Below are 17,706 nucleotides of genomic sequence, written 5' to 3'. Positions count from 1 at the left end.
CATTTATTAAAATAATCTAATGCAGCATACATTCTTAGTTGCCTGACTAATTTTCTCTCTCCTCTGCCCTTCTTCCTAACAGAACCCCATTTCTCCCCCAAAGGATCCTGGTCACTGGCATATACTTTGGGGGAGGCTGGTCCCAAGCCAGCCCTACAGGGCAATTCCTAATTGATCTAAGCCAGTCATGGTGGACTCATTCCTTTTGCCAGAGACTAGTTTAGGCTGGGGTATACGACACAGTTGTGGCCAAAAAAGACATGAGGGGAACTTTCTCCTGGGGACTTTTGGGTGGGAAAGTTTTTCTCTTTCCTAAGAGAGATCCACAGAAGGTATTGTTTCTTCTTCCTGTGCCTGTTCTTACATCTGGATGTAATACATAAAACTGCTATACTCATCTTCTAACCATGATGGGAGGTACTTGGGGGAAAAGCTGATACAACAGGGAAAGCACAGAAGAAAGGCAAAAATAAACTCCCTGATGGCTCCAGTGAGCTACTGTATAACTTAACAGGAACTTCCTTGCTTCCAGACTTTTGGTTTTGTGAGACAGTAAATTTTCTTCTTGTTAAAAATCAACCACCAGTCAATGCAGATTTATGTAGAGTCATTCAATTACTCATCACATTTTGCAATTCAATTTAGATTTAGGGGCTCTGTAACAATTTATTACATATTTGAATGCCAAAAAGAATACAGGTTGCTGTGAAAAACACCAAAGCACACGTAGTAGTCCATATTTGGAGGAATTACATACAGTTCAGGCTACACTAGTAATTTTGAATAAATATGAAACAGTTTAGAATTTTAACATGAACCCTAGAGAAAGAATGTAACTCAAAAGACATCAAAAAACAAAGTCATGTAAGTGAAGGGGAAAGAAGATACGTAACTGTAGAAAATTACATGTGTTTTGCCTTATACCCATAGAGATTAAAGGGAAAAAAATCAGGTACTAAATAACTGACTAGTTAAATAGGATGACATCCAAAAATTTTTTCAATCCTAGAAATTATACTCCTCACCTTTTTTGTAAACAAGAGAACAAGGACTTAGTAGTGGACACACACTACCAAAATATTTCAAGATGATAATAGTTCAGGGAACTAAAATATGACATTTAGCAAACTCTAAAAAAAATTCCAACCCCCTAATTTAGTAATCTTGCTCCGAGAGCTGGGTCTAAGAAAATAGAGGGCTCAATTAAATTCACAAAGATGTTCACCATAGTTAAATCTATAATAGTAAAACCTGGAAATACTCAATCCAACATTAAGGGAATAATTTTAATGAATTATGCAATAGTAACAAATATTAAACAGCACTGAAAATAATTAGGATAACTATAGAAAAACAGAAGAATGCTAATGAAGCAATGTTACTTGAAGTATGATATCAAAAAGAATACAGATTTTTTTATTCCAAATAAATAAAAAATATTATTCACACAGGTAAAAAGGCAGTAATATGTAAAATGGAAAGTGCTACTGTGATGGAGTGGTTAGATTATTGACAGAATTTTGTTCTCTACTGTTCTCTAAATTATTTAATCCGCTAATACTTTTAGGTTTTAAAAAACTTGGATACTAAATGAGGACACATTTGAATTGATAGGGTTGGGGGATTTCATGAAACAGAAATGAAAAACAGGAATTGCATTTAGGGAGAGACTAAGGAAAATAAATACAGTGATGAGAACAGGAGTACTAGTGGATACTATGCAATAGGAAGCACTGTATTAGGCTGAAGCGAGGTCAAGAAGGGAAAATAAAAGATGAGCAGAAGACTGTCACAATATTGGGTAAAATACTCCATCAAGTTCATAAAAAAATGTGAGAAGAACAAGATGAAAGAAATTTCTCCCACCAAATGAGTAAAGACAATGGCAATAGGATTTATCTGAGAAACAGACAGAATAAAACATAGAAAAGGCATAGTAATCCACCTGAGTAATAAACAATAGCCCCCCCCCCAATTCTTTGGTTAATGAGGAACAAGAAGAATCAAATGGACTTAAGAGATAAGAAAAAAGGCTATTTACAACTTCTAGTCTGATAAATATTCAATCTAGAGGGAGAAAAAAGGGAAGAATCAAATATGAAGTGGTCATCTAAAATAAATTATTTCTTTCTATATGCACAAAACACATTTCAACTCTCACCTTTTTCCGTATTATCTGCCCCAGACTCATAACCACAAATGAAAAATTATCCCTTCCAAACAGTAAAATGCAGAGCAGTGAGTATATTATGTTACCTTTTATCTAAGAAAAAGGGAAAAATAAAATACATACAAAATATTTTTAAAAAATTAAAGGATAAATTTAAAAACTAATCAAAAGAAAGGTTATCTATCAGGGAAAGACAAAACTGTAGATCAAAGGCTGACTTCTCAGAACACATCTTGTGGGTTTGACTTTGGAACTACATAAATATTTTATGTAATTATGAATAAAATTAGATTAAAAATTTTTTCAATGCAATTCATAAAAAAAAAACAAAATTAAACAAACTAACTTAACTGTATACCAAATTAGAGCTTAACCAAAGAGAAAAAACTTATTTCAAGTGACTTTAAAATATAGTAATTTGACTGTATATCCTTAGTGGGAATACCCTAAGAACCAAAAGGACCATATCAAAATCTTAAATTCTGTTAAGCAATTATATTGTTAGTTGTCATATTGTTTCTTTTTAATTTTGAAACTATTATACATTACAGGGTAAATCAAATATATAATTTTATTAATTGTTAGAAACCATGATTTTCAATATAAGAGGAAGAAAAGACACAATTAGACAAACAGAAGAACAAAGAAATAAAAAACATAACTTTAAATTGGAATTGGGTAATACCAGGATGATGGTATACTTCTTCCTTGATAAAAAAGGACTCTAGCTCTGTCCACAGAAAAGCTTTAGGAACTATAACTAATGCTGTAGCAATGACCATCACCATGGTCCTCAGATTGTAGTGTACAAGATGAACAGGAACAATATGTCATATCACAAAACAAAGAAGCTATTAAGAACTAACTTGGTTGTGTCAAAAGAATTTAGGAGCCAACTTGCAGAGGCTCTCACTGTAACAGACTGGACAATTTGAGCACCAAAAGAGTATCTGCAATGGATTGACAGATATCTAAAATCTTAATGATATGGGGAACAAAACTCTCATTGATCACTGAACCAAGTCATTATCTGAAAACATATAAATAAAAGGGAACAATCCAGCACTCATCCTGCTTTTCCTATATGAATTATACCTCAGGGTTATCTACGGTAATAAGGAAAGTGCTTTAAGAATTCCAGCTAATAAATGAAGAAAATAAAGACAAAATTCATTTTGCAATTACCAGTAAAATAAAGATACAGGTAAAAGTTATCAATAGCTATAAAAACATTTGGTAATACTTGTATCTACTGATTAATGTTAGTATCATTAGCAAGAAACCAGGAATTATGTGCATCATAAAATGATGCAAAAGGAAGTACACATGTGCACTTATAAGTACACAACAGGACTACCACTTATAAAATGTTCATTCCCCCTATGTCCAAAAACAATCAGACTTGAATCTGATCAAGTTTCTTGATTTAACTACCAGTTTTATGGAAATATATGGAGCAGGAGAACTTGTTAAACCACACCACGGGAATTAAAATCAGCAAAATCCAGACTACGGGAAACTTTCAGGAAAAATGACCAATTTCTTCAACAAACAATTTGCAAAAAGAGGGGGGAAAAAAGGAAGAGAGACCTATAATTTAATAAAGACATAGCCATATCAATTAATGTATAGATCTTATCAAGATCTTAATTTTTTTAAATTTTACAATATGATCAAGGAAATTCAGCTACTATTTTACTATATGTAGAAGTTATTGCTAAAAATTCTAGGTGTGAGAATGGTACTGTGAGTTGTGATACATTCTGAGGTATTTATAGCTGAAATTACATGGTATTTGGGATTTGCTTCAAAACATTCCACGTTAGAGTTAATATAGAAAAATAGCAGGTACAGATGAAACAAAATTGACCATGTGTTACTCATCCCTGAAGCTGAATAATGGGCACACGGGGGTTCATTTTATTATTCTACTTATGCATGTTTGGAATTTTCCATAATAAAAAATTTTCAATTATCCTGTTCTGTAGATGACCAATTCAGAATAACCGTTCTAATTGGTAGAATTTAAGACTTCCCATATTTCAAATATTGAGTTCCTTTCTCTTCCCACAGCATGAACAACCACACATTACTCCCTATCTTTGGAACCATCTCTACACTTATAAACATGGAATCACCCACCAAGTTACCGCTACTAAGACTCTTCACCCGTACCACCAGCTGCCCCTACAAGAATAACCAGAGATAGATATATCAGCTCTAAAACAGTGTCTCTAGTCCCCAGCAGAAGCAGACACTGAATGCCCTTGTCCCCTATGTTCCCACACAGGAGCTGATAAAGAAGCCTTGCAGTCAGAATCACAACTGCAGTTTATATATTACCACTTCCAGTAAGATTTACCTTTTTTAAAAGAAAATACCTTAATTTCTTAGCACTTACAATATCTAAATTAAATCTCTCAAAATAATCATATAGTTTCCTTGAGTATCTACATTCAGATACTTTACTTTTACATCGCTCATGCTCTACTGAATTCCAGTGAATTTACAAGAAATCTCTGTGATGTCTTGTCTAGCACTCCTAAAGTGACTTAAAGCTCAAAGAGATACAGGATGCTAAGAAGCAAAGGAGAAAATAAGGAAGTCATAAGTTCCCAAGAGATTCAGAAGACACTTGGAGAAAATTAAGAATGAAAACCAGAAGCATGGAATATTCATTTTGCCTAAAGTTATTTCATTAGTAACCAAGAGAAATACCCGTCTTATCTCAAATAATAACATTTTCCTCAGAAGAACAGTAACCCTAAACAGTAACACTGCAGCAAACAGTGTAACGATTATTAGAAGTGGAAAAACAACTATCAATGGGTGACAGTTTTGATACAGGGGTCAGTAAGGTAAGGAAACAGGTGGCCTTTCCTTTTCTCACCTTCAAATTGTGAAGTGGTGAATTTGGATCATGTTTGCAACCAACATCTATACAGACTTTCTATATAAAAATCATTTCTATTTTTAATAATACTATATTATAGTTTACTGCTACACAGAAAGATTGGAATAGTTTTTTTAACTTTTTAAACTTTAAGGTAACAAATAAAATTTCAAGCATGTTATTTCCTGTCATTGAGACATTAAATGGGTATTAGAGGCAGAAAATGACAGATGCTGTCACATTCTGCCAATGAGACCTATCGAGTGAGGGAATACTGACCACATCTGCATCTTATGTAACTTATTCCTTGCTAACAAAGTTATATGGAATACACTAAACTCACTAAAGCAATTATGAAAAACACTGTCTGCATTCACTACTAGTTCACAAACTAGGATATTTCCAAGTCCTGGTCTATCTTAAGCTATACATAATGCAAGTAAAATTCATTGAGGGAAAAAAGTACTAAATATTGTTCTATATAGCTTTCAAGCTCTCTCTGATAGACTATGACCATAGGTATATTAAATAGTTCCCTCTGATTCCCATCTTAGGACTTAACAACATTGTAAAAAGAAAATTCTAACAGTGTGCTACTTGCCTTTTCTACGAGGGAACACAAAGATATAGTAGAGAGCTCAAGAGAATTAAGCTAACATGGAACTGAGGTTCCCACATTTCCTTTCCTCTGCTATTAAGCAGCAACTGTCCTTTAGTTCAGCCTCAGTTCCAATCAATACCTCCCATCATCCACCCACACAGAAAATACAGGAGACTGAAGAAAAGGTGAATGGCATGTCCTTGAAATCATCCTCTTCTCACTACTTCTTATCACTGGGTCACTTACTTTGAAGAGGTTGTCTACTTAATGTTTTTTCTGAAGAACCTGTAGTAAAATAATGTCAAGTTTCTCACTGAAAAATTTCATTACATTAAAGATATTTGTATATGCCTTTGAAATTTGTTGTGACAAGATTTAACCTGCATTTTGTGAATGTTAATTGCTTAGGTGACTAGGTACTGTACATTTGAAAAAAATCTTACAGTAAGCATATTAATATAAGAAAACTGAGAAAACCACTATCTTCACAATCTCAAACTAGGGGAGGGGAAGTGGTAATCTCTGACATAACAGTCAGGACCTTCACACTCAAAGCAGAAAAACACACCCACAAAGTTTTCTTCAAAATTCCCATATACCACAGGGACAGAATTATGTGGTGAATCACCACTTACCTTGTGCTACTGTTGACATGACCACAGACGGTGTGGAAGAAACCACAGCTGTTACTGCAACTGTATTAGGAATAGGTGATGGTGTAGAACTGCTGCTGCCACTGCTGCTACTACTGACCAGAGAGGACTGTGAAGCAGTTATAACCACTGGTGGCTTCTGGGTTGTGGAAGCAATGACTGATGTTGGTACAAGCTTAGTGACTGCTGCATAGTTATGGGATTTGGAGAGAATGTTGGGCACGAAGGTTGAACTTGGTGATGTGGTCACTATGATAACCTAAGGAAGGTAAAATAAGTTATTTTCATGTACCTACTATATCCTAATGTACCTAGATTCATTGTTCTATACAATTCAAAATCAGTTTATGAAACATGATAAAGCAATTCAAGAAAAAGAAATTTATAACTAAAAATAAACGAAAGCTTTCCTTTACTGGTAATTATCAAAATGTATTTAAAAGAAACAATTTTTACCAACCATACATTTTAAAAGAAACATTCAATGCTGTACAAGATACAGCAAAGTAAGCATTTCAATGTACCACTTAGGGAGTATAAATTGGCACAATTTGCCTAGAAAATAATTTGGATAGTCATTCACTTATAAATATTTGTTGAGCATCTACTATGTGCCAGGCATGGTTCTAGATGCTGGGGATAGTGGAATGAACAATGAACAAAACAGACAAAAGTTCCTATTTTCATGAAGCTACATTCTAGTAGGGGGAGAAAAACAAAACAAAAAAGTAAATATATGTCATGTAGAGATAAATGGAAGAGACAATAAAGCATGGTAGGAAATAAAAGAAAATGGGAGTGATGTATTTTTTTTATAAAGTGTTCAATGAAGAGCTCTCTGTTAAGGTGACATGTGAGCAGAAACTAGAAGTAGGTGTGTGAATCATGTTGCTACCTAGAGGAAGAACAAGAACATTCAATGGCATGGGGAGCAGCAAATTTAAAGGCTCTGAGGCAGAAGCAAGCTTGGTATGTTCATAAAAGTTGAAGGACCTACTGAACAGGATTGGAATTTATAAGGTAGAGAGTAGTAGAAGGCAGATTCGGGGAAATAATGGAGGACTACATGATATAAGATCATGTTGACAGTATATATCCTTGATATGATATGACAAAAATGGCACTTTATCTCTGTGGTCTTCCTTCTGAAAACCCATAACTCTAGTCTAATCATGAGAAAAACATCAGATAAACTGCAGCAGTGGGGCATCCCATAAAATACTTGACCAGTAGTACTCCTCAAAACTGTCAAGGTTATCAAACACAAGGAAAATTTGAGAAACTTCCCAAGCCAAGAGGAGTCTAAGGGAGCAATGACAAGAATATGTAATGTGGTTTCCTAAAACAGGAAAAGATAATAGGTAAAAACTAAAGAAACGTGAATAAACCACGGACTTTAGTTAATATTAATGCATCAATGTTGGTTCATTAACTATAACAAATGTACCATACGAATACAAAATGTTAATAGGAAAAACTGAATGCAGGGTATATGAGAACTCTCTGTATTATTTTCTAAATTTTTCTGTATATCTATAACTGTTCTAAAAAATAAAGCATTCTTTAAAAAGCATTACTCTTCTGCTAGGGGAAAAGTACAGTAGGGCAGAGACAGTATAAACAGGGAGACAAATTAGGAGGCTCCAGCAATAAACCAAGCAGAGGTGATGGTAACCAAAATGTGTGTGGCAGAACTGGTGAAAAGTGAACAGATTCTGAACATATTTAATTTAAAACCAACAGGATTTGTTCATAGGTTGATACAGAGACTGGAGGAAAAAAAGAGGCAGGAAAGAGACTTCAAGGTTAGCCAGTATGACAAGAAAAACATAGATGATACAGGGACAAAGCAGAGAGAGAGCTCAGACAGAGAGAATAAAATAGAGCAAAAGACCTAAGGTGGGAATTAGCTTGATGTATTTAAAAACAAAAAAGAGAGCCAGTGCAGCAAAAGCATATAGGGCAAGGAGGGACTGGAAAAGTAAGTGGAGTTCAGATCAAATTTGTAAACCAGAGTCAAGAATTTAAATTTTACACTGAGTATAATAGGAAGCCACTTTTAAATAAGGAAACAATAAAAGTTGATTTACATTTTAAAAGATCATTCTAGCTGCTATGTGGTGAGAGGTAAGAGTAGAAGCAGCAAGACTAGTAAAGAGGCTACTGCAGTTGACTAGGCAAGGAATGACAGAGGCTGATTGGACTCGGTGTAAGTAGTCGAAATAAAGAGAAGTGATCAGATTCAGATTATTTTAAAAGGTAGAGTCAACAGAACTTGATGTATGAAAATGACAGGTTAAGGAAAAGGCAGATTCAAGATTAGCTCCTAGAGCTAATATGCATTAGCTTATTTAAATCTAACAATCCTGTGACACAGATACTATTATTATCCCCATTTTACGGCTGAGAACACAAAAATCATTTACAAATCCGTAGAATCAGTTTTATTCTGGGCAAGTGTAATGGTGGTTTAGTGATACCCCAAAAAAGCAGTGTCTTTTTCTTCTTTCACCAAAATTACTTTTACCTACCTGGGACAGAAAATTGTTTTGAAAAATCCAAAGACTTTAAGGGAGAAATTCTTGTTCATTTTTGTATCAGTCCTAAAGAAGGCCTGAAGTTAAATCAGTCAGCCAAAACTTATTGAGTATGGCTGTATTCAGTACCTGCATCTCAAAGAAGCTTTGACTATATCATTGTTATTATATACATCAGTGTTACAGAGAATTCTAAGATGTAAGTACATGTCCATTACTTTAAAGAGTTTGTTGATTATTGGAGGAGTCAAGAGAGATATACAAGCCTTGGTCAGTAAACACCTATATAGCATTATTACAAACACAACCACCAGCCATCATATAAACTGAGAAGTAGATCAACATGGTAAAAAGACCAGAAGTTAAGAGTCAAATGAAACTGAGCTTAATACTGCCTTTGCCACTGACAAATGGCAGGCCCCTGGACATGTTAAAAATCTCTGGGTTCCAATTGTTATCTATAAAATAGGGATAATAATACCTACCTTGCAAATTATTACAAGGATTAAATGAAGTAATGGTGTGAAGCATCTAACATAGTGCTAGGCACATAGCAGGTGGTCAATAGTTGACAGTCGACAAATGATACTTATTAGTAATTTATTATTACTACTTAATAAATATTAAAAGGGTATCAGAAAAGGCATTATAGATCAAATAAATCTGGAAATTATTTTAACGTACTCTATTTTTGTTTCATTAAAAAATTTTATATATCTTTTCCCCGAATTCTGATACCTCTGAGAATCCAAAGAACTCACAGCTACTACAGCCAAACCAGTTAAGAGCAGTAATAGCAATTAGGTTTCATATTTGCCAATTCTGAACTATTAGTAGTAGCTTCCTGGAGCACAGTATTTATAAGGACTCTGAGGCACAGATGAGGATTCACCAAGGCTTGGCAGGAAAGTGTGCCACAGTTAATTAGCAATGTCTGTCATGTGTAAGGGAAGGAGAAGCATTCACACTTGGGTCAAATATTTGCAATTTCAGAATTAGAGTATGTATGTAGACTTCTAACATTAAGATAACAACATTTCAGTAAAATAAATCTAGAGTGTTTAAGAGCATGTCTTAGATTACAGATACAAATGATAAAATATATTTTGAGATTTCAGTCTGCAAGTTGATTTCTAATCTGAAAAGGGGTTATCCAAAATCAGAGATCCACCTTGAGGAAAATTTACTTGTACTTTAGCTGCTTGTTACAACAAGGGAAATAATGGGATTCTGAAACCAAGTGAACCAAACAGTGTTTATTCAGGCCATAATTTAAATTACTGACCTTCTAGCACTCACAAAAACTCCTTAAGAGTGCTGGGACTTGCACCCTAAGGATAAAATGAAAAATATCAATCAAGCATGTGAAAGCATAAAGCTATATTCTGTTGCTTTGTTTATATAAGTGCTGTACCAATGTTATACTTAAAATGAAGGCACCACATTAACACAGGTGGAAACTTGTCTACCCTGAAAATATATGACCTATCTGAATTTGAATTAAGTCCACAAATTTATAATTATACTTAATGTAAAAGTCACTTTAATTAAAATAATTCCTATATTGACTCACATAGGGTTTGTGAGAAATCTAAGGTGAATGGCAATAGCCTTACAGAGATTTCAAAAAATCCAATTACCCAGCAAAAGGAAAACAAAAAATAAATAAAAATCCCAAAGGATATCTATTAGTCCTACCCACACTCAGCTTGTCCATGAAATAACAAAAATTAATGGCATGAGTACACATGAAGTAAAAGAATACAGTTTTGCATCTGAAACATAATAGACACTCAGGAAATATTTGTGGAATGAATTGAGTCTAATTTTTAATTTGTTTTAAATGTTTTTTTTTAAACACAGTAAGATAAATCTAAGGTTCTGAGCCTATAATTTCATAGTATGACTCAGGAATATCTCTGGAGATAAATATGCTCTCTTACGAGTATCACAAGTCTGATAACCTCAACTATCCATTCTCAGTTGACAATGCAGAAAAAAAGAAACCAATTAAAGTATGACAAAGTCAGTGAATCAAAGAAAAAGTTCACCAATTTCACTGATGGGTGAGCCCCCCATGTACTGTAAGTATTTTTATATAGGTCTTACCAGGAAGATTGGACAGCTAATGTTAGGTGACATGTACTGAGCACTCATCACATGTCTTATGTTAAGTACTTTTCATGAATCATCTCATTTAATTATTTAGTAAACACTATCATTATTTTTGTTTTATAAGGAAATTGAGGCTCAAGAGAGGTGGCAGAGCCAGTACTGGAACCAGATATATTTATTCATTATTCATTCATTCATTCATTCATTCATCCTTCATTTAACGATTATTAGTTAACACCTACTGCATTCCAGGCACTGTTCTAAACACTAGGGAATAGTGATAAATAAGACAAAGTCTCTACCCTCAGTAACTTATTCTCTATGGTAGAAACAGGAAATAAACATATATGTAATATAATGTTAATAAGTTGTAAGTATAATGAATAAAAATAAAACAGAGTAAAGGAATAAAAGGACATGGTTTGGAGGTGGGTGTCTTTTAGCTATACCTTCACTACATTATTTCTCAAACACCAAATTAAAAGAGCAGATGAGAAGGGGGAGAAAAGAGAAGAATTACTGATAAAATGGATCTAGCAAACAGGGCAGTAAAAATATTACAAAAAGTAAACATAAAAACCCTTAGAGATAGCAGGCTGATGACACCTAATACAGGGCTAGCCCAGAAAGTTATAATTATATTATAATATAATATGAGAAGTGATATTCAGAAAGATTACCTTGGAGTCATCAAATACAAATGCAAAAGTTATGTTCAGTGTACCATTTAAGAAGTCACCAAAAATAGTAAATTTCTACATATTAAGGGGAAAGCTTCAGTTAACTGACAAAATTCACTTATTTGGAACAGCTCATTCTCAGTGCAAATAAATTTTTTTGTAAAGTTCACTGACTACACTTATAGATGAGCCCCCATCTATTGCAAGTATTTTTATATAGGTCGACCAAAGAAATGCGGAAAGTTAATAATGTTAGGTGACCCTGCTTTCCATAAAATACCTGCAAGGGAAGGAACCTAACATTTTTTGAGCACATACATTGTATTGCAACTTAAAATACCCAATCTCATTTAATCCTCACAATAACCTTATAAAATTGGCACTACTCTCATCTCACAGATGGGTAAACAGATTCAGAAAGACTAATTTATCTCAGGTCATACTGGAAGAGCTGGGGTTCCAATTCAGATCTTTTTGACTATAAAAATTCTTACTTTATTTTTAACACTAAACTATAATGCTTCATCCTAAGACTGAAGATAGAATTATATTCCACAGATCAACTCATTATCATTTCTAGTTTAGTAAGAAAATTGTAATTTCTTATATATTATATAATGACATCTTTACGGGTAATTCAAGGAGGTTCTTTAAATGGATGTTATCATGGAACTGAATATTCAGAAGTAGGAACAACCACCTATTGAAAATAAGAATTTACCTCTACTCCTTCCCCCAAATCCCTCTAAAATAGTATGAAGGTGTTTATTTTTAAAAGGCACATAAACCTATAAAGTCCAAATGGAAAGGAGACAACAACTATCAAGTTTTGGAAAGTGGAAAACAAACAGACAAGTGGTAACCAATCAAGCATACCCAGCAAGTGGAAACCTAAGACAACAAACAGAAGAACAAAAAACAAGACAACGTTCAAAGAACCCCAGAAAGACTCAGGAACTCAAGAGTACCAGATACTTCCAAAGTATGGGTAAAAGTGGGACTAGAGAGAGGAAAATTAGTTGAAAATCTGTTTAAGCAGAGTTAAGATCCCCAGCTATCTTCCCCCATGCTAAAGGAAGACTAGAAAAACTTATTCACTTGAGGGAGATAGTGAATCCAAGGGAATCTGATGATACCAGGCTAAGGGGGTGGATGCTATGCTGAAAACCAAGGGGTTAAGTAAAATCTACATACTGAATGATGAGACTATCCAGCCCTCTCCCTCCCTTTACTCCCAAAATACTAGCAGACAAGTTTACTACTCTAGGCAGAAGACCGGAAGATTCTTCTCTGAGGAATCTAGCCAGTCCATGAAAAAGACTTTGTGAGAGTAACAACTAGTAGAGGTAAAGGGGTAGTAGGTGGGTCTCAACAAAACAGTCCAGCTAGGTCAACCTACAATGAAAGTTACCATCAACATGCCCTCCCCTACACACAGAGCTTTCTGTCAGCTTCTTGGTACCCATTTCCATATATAAGCAGACAGCCAGCATTTAAGGAAATTGAAATGACAGAGATCAAAACAAATAGATAATAGAAATTTATAGGCAAAAAGAGAGAAAACATGAAAGAAGAAAACATCAAAAAATTATCATGAATATCATCAGAAAAGAGAATACAGTGACTTTGAGAGAGCAGGATGCTGGGTTTTTTTTTTTAAAGGGAACCTTCAGACAACAAGAAAGAGTTACTAGAAATGTAAAGTATGATAGCAAAAATGAGAAATTCCAGAGAAGTAATGAAGAATAAAGAAAATACTTAAAGAGCATTTACTATGTGTTAGGCTCTATTCTAACAGTTTATATTTATTATCTGACTTACTTATACCCCAAAACCCTATAAAATAGATAAAGCATTTTCCCTATTTTACAAGAGAAAAAATTAGGTCTACAGTTTAGATTTCTCAGTAAGTGGCAAAAAATGGGACTCAAATTCAGGAAGTTTAGTTCCAAAATCCAGGCTTTTAACCATAATACTATAGTAGAAAGAAAAAGCAAACAAATGAAAACTGGGAGTGAGAAAGATTAAAAAATTAAAGGATCAATCAAGGCATTCAACATGCAGAATAACAAATGATCCAAAAAGAGACGATAGAGAAAAATCAAAGAAATAATTCAAGGAATTTCCCCAAACTGGAGGATATGAGTGCCCAGAATGATAGGGGCCACTGAGTGTGCAACCCAGTGAATAAAATAAAGACCCATTCAAAGGAAATTTACCTTAAAATTTCAGAACCCTGACAGTTAGTAAGAGTTTTCTGAGAGAAAAAGAGGATCGGGAATTAGAATATCATTGGGCTTCTTAAAAGCAATACTGGAAGCCAACAGCTAACAGAGAAATATCTTCAAAATTCTCAAGAAAATAACCTCCCACCTAGAATACTTACCTACTTAAACTTACATCAAGACAGTAGGAGATTAGAATAAAGAAATTTTCAGTCTACCATGCAAGGTCTCAAAAATTTTATTTTCCATTGCACCCATATACAAAAAAGCTACTAGAGGATGTGCTCCAGTAACTTAGTAAATAAATCAAGAAAGAAGATCAGAATTATGGTGAAAGGGAGATTTCAGAAATAGAGATGTAAAACAAGACTAGGGTACCATCAGCATCCAGATTAGTATGGGAAGTTAAAGGGTTCTAATAACATAAAATTGACAGAATACTGATGATTTGGACATACTGAGAGAAGAGTTTAGAAATGAATTAATGATAGCACATAAAGAATAAAAAAGAAGATGCCAAAAATTAGTCACTTAATCATATCCTACCTTTCTTCTATGAAATACATAACTCTGACAATTTCATTACACTGGGAATATAAAAACTAAATTCCTAAAGGTAAAGTTATCCAAATAAAGTTGTTAAAAAAATCCCTTATATTTTAATTTTTTTCCTAGTGCAATCACAAAAATAAAATATAACAAAAGCCTTAAAAGATCTGCTAGCTGTGTCATATGAGGCTAGTCATTCGGCATCTCTGAGCCTCATCTACAAAAATGTACACAAAAAGTGAAATAATACTTATCGCAAAGCTTTATGTGCAGAATTAAAGAAAGAGATGTGAACATTCCCAGCATAATGCCAAGCACATAGTAAGCACTCAGTGCATGTTTGTTAAATCTGAATCATACTGACTGAGAAATTAAAAACAGCAATTGGCAGACAGAGACTCCCTCCACCACATACCTTCTGTGTTGTTGTGTTTGTCGTCTGTGTTGATGGTTTGGTGAAGGTTATTTTCACAGGAGACATGTGGGGTGGTAAGGAGTTGGCAATGCTCTGCATGATGTTGCTCATCTTGGGACTGCCACTCACAGGAACAGTGATCGTCTTTGAGACCGGAACAACAGCCTTTGGAACTTCCTTCAGGACAACAGGGGAGGAGCTAGAAGAGTTTGTTCGCCTTCGTTTTCTGGGTTTTTCATCTTCATCCGAACAGCTAACACCTGAAAGGCAATAACAATATTGCTACATTTACAGCAATCAAACTTTGCATTTTATACTTTATTTTAAAATCAATATGTCATCAGTCATCCTTGATCTCTCCCTTTGCCTCATGCCCAATCAGACAATAAGTCCTAACAATCCTCCCTCAGAGAAGCTATCTCTAAATGCCTTCCTTCTTCTTTAACCCTAAGGCCATGACAGGCCTTCCTATTGCCTGCCTGTCTTTTAGCTACAACCTTCTAAAAGGTGTCCATGCTTCCAATCTCTCCATTTCTATTCTACCCTCCATCCTACTACCAGTTATAAAATCTCACATCTAATCACGTCAATGCCCTGCCTCAAATCTTTTAGTAGTTTTTATCTCCCTACAAGATGAGGCAAAAAATAATTACTATATCATTCAAGGTCCCATATCTCTCCAAGAACACAATACCCTATTCCACCCAACCCTACAGACACCCTTATGATCCTGGCAAAATGAACTGCTCACCATTCCCTAAAGCCATCTTATCACACATTCTACCCATCTGGAGTCTCTATATACTATTATTCTTTGGGGAATACCACATACCATCAATGACCTCTTCATCATCCTTCTATCATCATCCTGTAAGCCATCTCCTCAGTGACACTTTCCCTTACTCCTTTAAGCAAAGCTAATCCATGTCTCCTCTGAGCTTAGAAAGTACTTCATACATTCTCTTCTGCAGCACTTACCCCAGCAATGTGGCTGTCGGTCTGCACATCTCCTGTTATTAAGGGGCTCCCAAAGGGCAATGAATAAGTCTTATTGGTTTGCTTCCCTGGTATAGTGCCTTGCACATATGAAGTTAGATGAATGAATGATTATATCTCAAACTAATGTTGCCTGTGTAACTTCTGAGAATAAAGCAATTAACTTCCTGTTACTTCAAATTATGTATCATGTGAAATGGTTTCTTCATGTTTGGGATTCACTTTCAATGTTTTAAGAAAATGATCAAAAACTAGATCTCCACAATTACTTTAAAAGTCTACCTTGGCTAAATCCACAGAAATCAGAAATAAACTTAATGAATAGCCCCAGATTCTTAGTTTTTTCTTCATGTTCTAAGGCCTCAATTGTTTTTGTACTTTTCAAAAAATCAAGTGAGAAACATAAAACTTTGCAATATACATAGAAAATCTCTACAGAACAGACATTAAAAAAAAGTATACAGCATGGATCATGAAATTGGTAATAAAATATAACTCCTAAATGTTCAATTTTTAGACTATACTTGAAATAAAGCTGACAATGACCTATAATCCTTTCTAAGACAGTAAAGTCCACAACTAAAAGTTACAAAGAAATTAAGTTTATAACTAAACTGAGAAAAAGAAAATCAAATATTAATGATCTCCAGTTGACATCAAAAGCAAAACAATGCTGACATAACAGACATTAAAAACAAAAAATGAACTGGATATCAAACTGTTTCACAGGGTAGAATCAAAGGGTTAAAAACTGCAAATAAACTTCAAAAAATTATAGTCAACTAGAAATAGGAAAGAGGGACTCTCTAGAATGCTTCACTGAATTTAACAATTGGATGATACATTATATAAGTAATTTTTAAAAATACTACAAAGTTTTTAATTACAGGAGTTAACACTAAATCAATCACATAAGCACATTCCTTTAGTTTCTATTCACATTTCTAATCCGTGACAATCAAAACAAGTGAACACTGTTTCAAGGCAGATTCCCCACTGAAAACAAAAAAGAAGTAATTTCTCAACCCCCAGAACTGCTTAAAAAGCAATATATACCTAGTCACATGTGAAAAAAGGAATTCTTTACAACCTTCAAAAACTAACCACTGCTAATAGCCAGTGGACCAATGATTTAATCCAGGAAGGCAGATCTAATCAGAGCCTATGCTGCAGCTTTTAGCCAAGATGGCCCTGATAACACTGAGAATATCACTTACTTTTGACATAAACAGTACTTCCACTTGGCAAGACAACTACATTGGAGGCAGGACTGGCAGGTCTTGGAGACTTAACCGTTGCTATGCTGCCACTTGGAACAGGGGTAGAGGTTGGGGTTGACGTGGTACTTGTGTAGGAATAGCAAACCACTACTGAAGGAACGATAAAAAAGTTTGCTGTTAACTTTTGCCAAAACTGTCCACGCATACAGAAAAATTATTTTTTTACTGCAGGCCAATTTTTACATTTTCATGTAATCAGAAGTTAGAGGCCACTACTAGGTACTAGGTCCACAGATTAAAAGGTATTAATAACCTTTCCTGAAAATCATCACTTAAAACTGGGTTTTCCCCAAGTATTTAACAGCAGTCTACAGGTGACATTGACCATGGAGAAAAGCAATGTTACAGAGAAACCAAGTTTAAAACTGAGAAAAATGAAAATCATTTTTCATTCACAGCAGGAGTTGGACAAAAGGCATGTACTTATATTCCTTTTTAATACTAATAGCAGTATCAATGATGGAGTGATGGATAATTTTTCCCTAACCATAGCAATCTCCAACTTGGCTACTGGGGGGAACCAAGGTAAGGCTTGTTTATTATAAATCAGCTCACTAATCACTTGCCACCTAAGCAGTGCAATAATAGCTAA

At 34.4% G+C, this 17,706-nt stretch overlaps 1 protein-coding gene across 15 annotated transcripts in view; it reads right to left on the bottom strand.

Moving 5' to 3' along the window:
- The window catches only part of EMSY (EMSY transcriptional repressor, BRCA2 interacting), a 75,786-nt gene that overhangs the window by 43,273 nt on the left and 14,807 nt on the right, over positions 1-17,706 (bottom strand). For 9 of the 15 annotated variants that reach the window (XM_031460390.2, XM_031460399.2, XM_031460393.2 and 6 more), the window contains 3 exons: positions 17,052-17,204; positions 14,839-15,098; positions 6,300-6,576 (listed from right to left, as the gene is read on the bottom strand). In XM_031460390.2, the coding sequence (XP_031316250.1) occupies positions 6,300-6,576; positions 14,839-15,098; positions 17,052-17,204 (690 nt within the window). The remainder of the gene's footprint in view (positions 1-6,299; positions 6,577-14,838; positions 15,099-17,051; positions 17,205-17,706) is intronic. The other 6 variants (XM_031460394.2, XM_010989855.3, XM_010989846.3 and 3 more) reach the window with 2 other exon arrangements.

The sequence above is a fragment of the Camelus dromedarius genome, chromosome 12 (assembly GCF_036321535.1).
Source record: "Camelus dromedarius isolate mCamDro1 chromosome 12, mCamDro1.pat, whole genome shotgun sequence".
NCBI classification, from domain to species: Eukaryota; Metazoa; Chordata; class Mammalia; order Artiodactyla; family Camelidae; genus Camelus; species Camelus dromedarius.
This window is presented reverse-complemented; position numbering and strand designations above follow the sequence as displayed.